At 28.2% G+C, this 3438-nt stretch overlaps 1 protein-coding gene across 1 annotated transcript in view; it reads right to left on the bottom strand.

Moving 5' to 3' along the window:
- LOC117173954 overlaps positions 1 to 3438 on the bottom strand; it is a 34280-nt gene that overhangs the window by 23701 nt on the left and 7141 nt on the right. Inside the window, exon 2 of the mRNA XM_033362602.1 lies at positions 671 to 1424. Within this exon, the coding sequence (XP_033218493.1) occupies positions 671 to 1424 (754 nt within the window). The remainder of the gene's footprint in view (positions 1 to 670; positions 1425 to 3438) is intronic.

The raw sequence follows: 3438 nt of genomic DNA, 5'->3' as shown, positions 1-3438 counted from the left end.
ATACTTCTCAGGCTGAATCCGGCCGTGTCCCCTTTTGGTCGCCAGCGGTTCAATTATTGAAATCTTTGGAAAATCATTGATGTTTTTGTAAAAAAATTTTAATCTCTTGAAAATCTTTGCGAAAGATTTGAAATCTTTGATATTATGGGATATAATGGAAATATTGGAAATATTTCCTAATATTTGTGAAATTATTGAAATTGTAGCGAAATCATTGAAATTTTTGTGTAATGTTTGAAATCTAACGGAAATTTTTATGAAATAATTGAAGTCTGTGTGAAATCTTTGTACAAATTTTCTAACATCTTTAGAAATTGGCGAAATATTAAAACTAAAAAATAAAATAAACCATTTTGTAATATTTGTGAAATTATGGAAATCGTAGCGAAGTAATTAAAATCTTTGTCCAATCTTTGAAACCTATCAGAAACTTTTATGAAATTACTGAAATCTTTAGGAAATCATTGAAGTCTTTGTAAAATCTTTAAAGTCTATCTACAATTTTTGCGAAATATTTTTAAACTGTGAAATCTTCGAGAAATCATTGAAACTTTTGTGAAATCTTTGTCAAATCTTTCTGAAATCTTTAAAAGTCTTAACGAAATATTTGAAATCTTTTTTGAATATTTGGTATAATTTGTGAAATTATGGAAAAACAAAATATTCTTACCCCACATTCGCAATTCGTCAGCCGGCTCAAATCACTCTCATGGCAAATAAAACAAGTCTTCGGAAAGAGAAATATCTGTTTTTCAAATTCCTCCAAATCCCGTCCAATCTGATTCTTCACTGTCCTCATTAAATCAATCTTAGCCGTGAGCCAAGTTTCAGAATCCGTGTTTTTCAAATTCTCGAAAATACTCGTCACCCTATCTTTCACCACCATACCAAGAATAATTTTGCAAAAATCTCTGTGCTGAGTCGAATCTTCCTTCTGATGAGCCTCAGAACAATAAAAAATCAGTTTACAACGTTTACAGACCACAAGAGCACTATTGGAATGACAGAGGCTACAGAAATTTGGAGAGAAAAACACTTTGCTAGATTTCTTGATCGGTTTATGAAAGTCTTGGAAGGTTTTGGCAAAGGGGAAAGAACCTTTTGCTGGACCTCTGATATTATTTTCCGGTGGTTTAACCACCACCATATATTGATAATTCTTCGAGACTCCCCATTCTTCCCAATCCCGAATCGGATACAAAGGAGCAAAATCATTGATTCCCTCATAGCAGAGTCGAGAACTGCAGAAAGTCAAACGCAAACTTTCGCACGTCATTCGCAACTTCTTCTCGGATGTCGTTGTCAAGAGGAGAGGACAATTTAATTCATTCCAAACTCCCATTTCAATTTTCCACACCATCTCTCGTTCAACGTCATCATCGTCTGGAGGAGCAACATTGTAAACAGCGACAATATTCGGATTCCTGGAAATAATGTTTTAAAGTGTTTCAGTCCTCGGAGAAATTCTTATGAGAATGAAAATATTCTCGAGAATATGCTCAACCTTTATTTACCTGAATTATGTAAAAGCTAGGGGAAGAGGCGAGACTAAAAAAGGCAACAAAAAAAGACGGAATTTCAGTTAAAAAAAGATCATTTTTCAACCAAAAATGGAATGATTACAATTTTTTGCAACAAAAATCCCAATTCATCCCAAGTAAAAACAAGTTTACAATCAAATAACTCATTTATCAACGAAAAAATAATAATTTTAACAAAAAAGTTTAATTTTCAACCAAGTAATTTTATCTTCAACATAAAAGACGAATCTTTAAACAATTAAATTAATATAGTTGAATTCTAAACTAAGACACCAGAATTTTCAACAGAAACTGGAAGTTATATTGTTAGTTAAAAACATTCATTTTTAACCCAACTGATAAATTTTCAATTTAAATGATGTATCTTCAACTCAAATTGTGGAATTTGCAATAAAAAAGTCTTTACTAAAAAAAAATAAATTGTCAAGCAAAAAGACGAATTTTAAACTAAAAAAAAAGATAATTTTACAAACATAAACTTAATAATTAAATTTTTAATGAAAAAATTAATAATAATTTTAACAAAATAGTTTAATTTTCAACCAAGTAATGTTATTTTCAACATAAAAGATGATTTTTTAAACAATTTAATTAATTTGCAAACAAATAGTTAAATTTTAAACTAAGAAAAAAGAATTTTCAACAGAAAAAGGAATAGTTAGATTTCTAGTTAAATACATTAATTTCTAAACTAACTGATGAATTTTCAACTTGAATGATGAATCTTCAACTGAAATTGTTGAATTTGAAATAAAAAATGTTACTAAAAAATAAAAATTGTTACAAAAACTGATATAACTTACGTTTTAACTTTTAAAAAACAATTTTCAACCAAGTAATTTTATTTCAAACATAAAAGATGAATTTTCAAACTAAAATGATAAATATTTAACTGAAATACTGAAATTTTCAAGTAAGTAATTTTATTTCCAATCTAAATCATGAATTTTCAACTAAAATTATTAATATTTAACTGGAATACCTACATTTTTAACGAAAGAGATGAACTTTTAACCAAAGAGATTAATTTATTTTCAGAAATTACAAATTTTTAACAAAATACGTTTATTTTAAATTAAAGAAGACAAAAAAGCAACTCGAACTGTTGTATTTGCAACAAAAAATGTTACTAAAAAAGAAAAATAGTTCAATTTTTGGCAACAAAAATGTCAATTCATCCAAATAAAAAACAAGTTTTCCATCAAATAACTCATTTTTCAACCAAAAAATAACAATTTGAACAAAAGAGTTTAATTTTCAACCGAGTAATTTTATTTCCAACATAAAAGATGAATTTTCAACGAAAATGGTCAATATTTAACTGGAACACTTAAATTTTCAACGAGAAAAATGAATTTTTAAATTTATAAATTAATTTTCAAACTATTAAATTAATTTTCACACAAAAAGATAAATTTTCAACCAAAGAGATTAATTTTCTTTCAAAAAATACAATTTTTCCAGAAAATACATTTATTTCTAACGAAATACTTGAATTTTCAATTCAAGAAGACAAATATTCAACCAAATATTTGAATTTAAAAATAAAAAAAAAATAAAAAAATTTGAACAGAAAATGGAATAGTTAGGGGAGAGTAGGGTGAAACCGGGTTGCGGGTGAAACCGGGTACCCTCTATATCTCATGATTCGTGCTGCCCCCTGGATCTAGCTCGATATATCTTCAACACTCAATTTTTTGTGGTTAGACGTTACAACTTTTTGAAAAAAGTACGTGATTGTGGTTGTTGCAGTTGTATAGAATCTGGACTGGTAAGTAGAACAATTAATTCCGTACCTATTAAAGAGTATATAGCCATAATCATCATCATTTTTTGTGACCAGAAACACGTGGGCACCACGTTTTATTATTTATTGCGTGTGGGGGCAAAACCGGGT

Source organism: Belonocnema kinseyi, chromosome 5 (assembly GCF_010883055.1).
Source record: "Belonocnema kinseyi isolate 2016_QV_RU_SX_M_011 chromosome 5, B_treatae_v1, whole genome shotgun sequence".
Classification (NCBI taxonomy): Eukaryota; Metazoa; Arthropoda; class Insecta; order Hymenoptera; family Cynipidae; genus Belonocnema; species Belonocnema kinseyi.
This window is presented reverse-complemented; position numbering and strand designations above follow the sequence as displayed.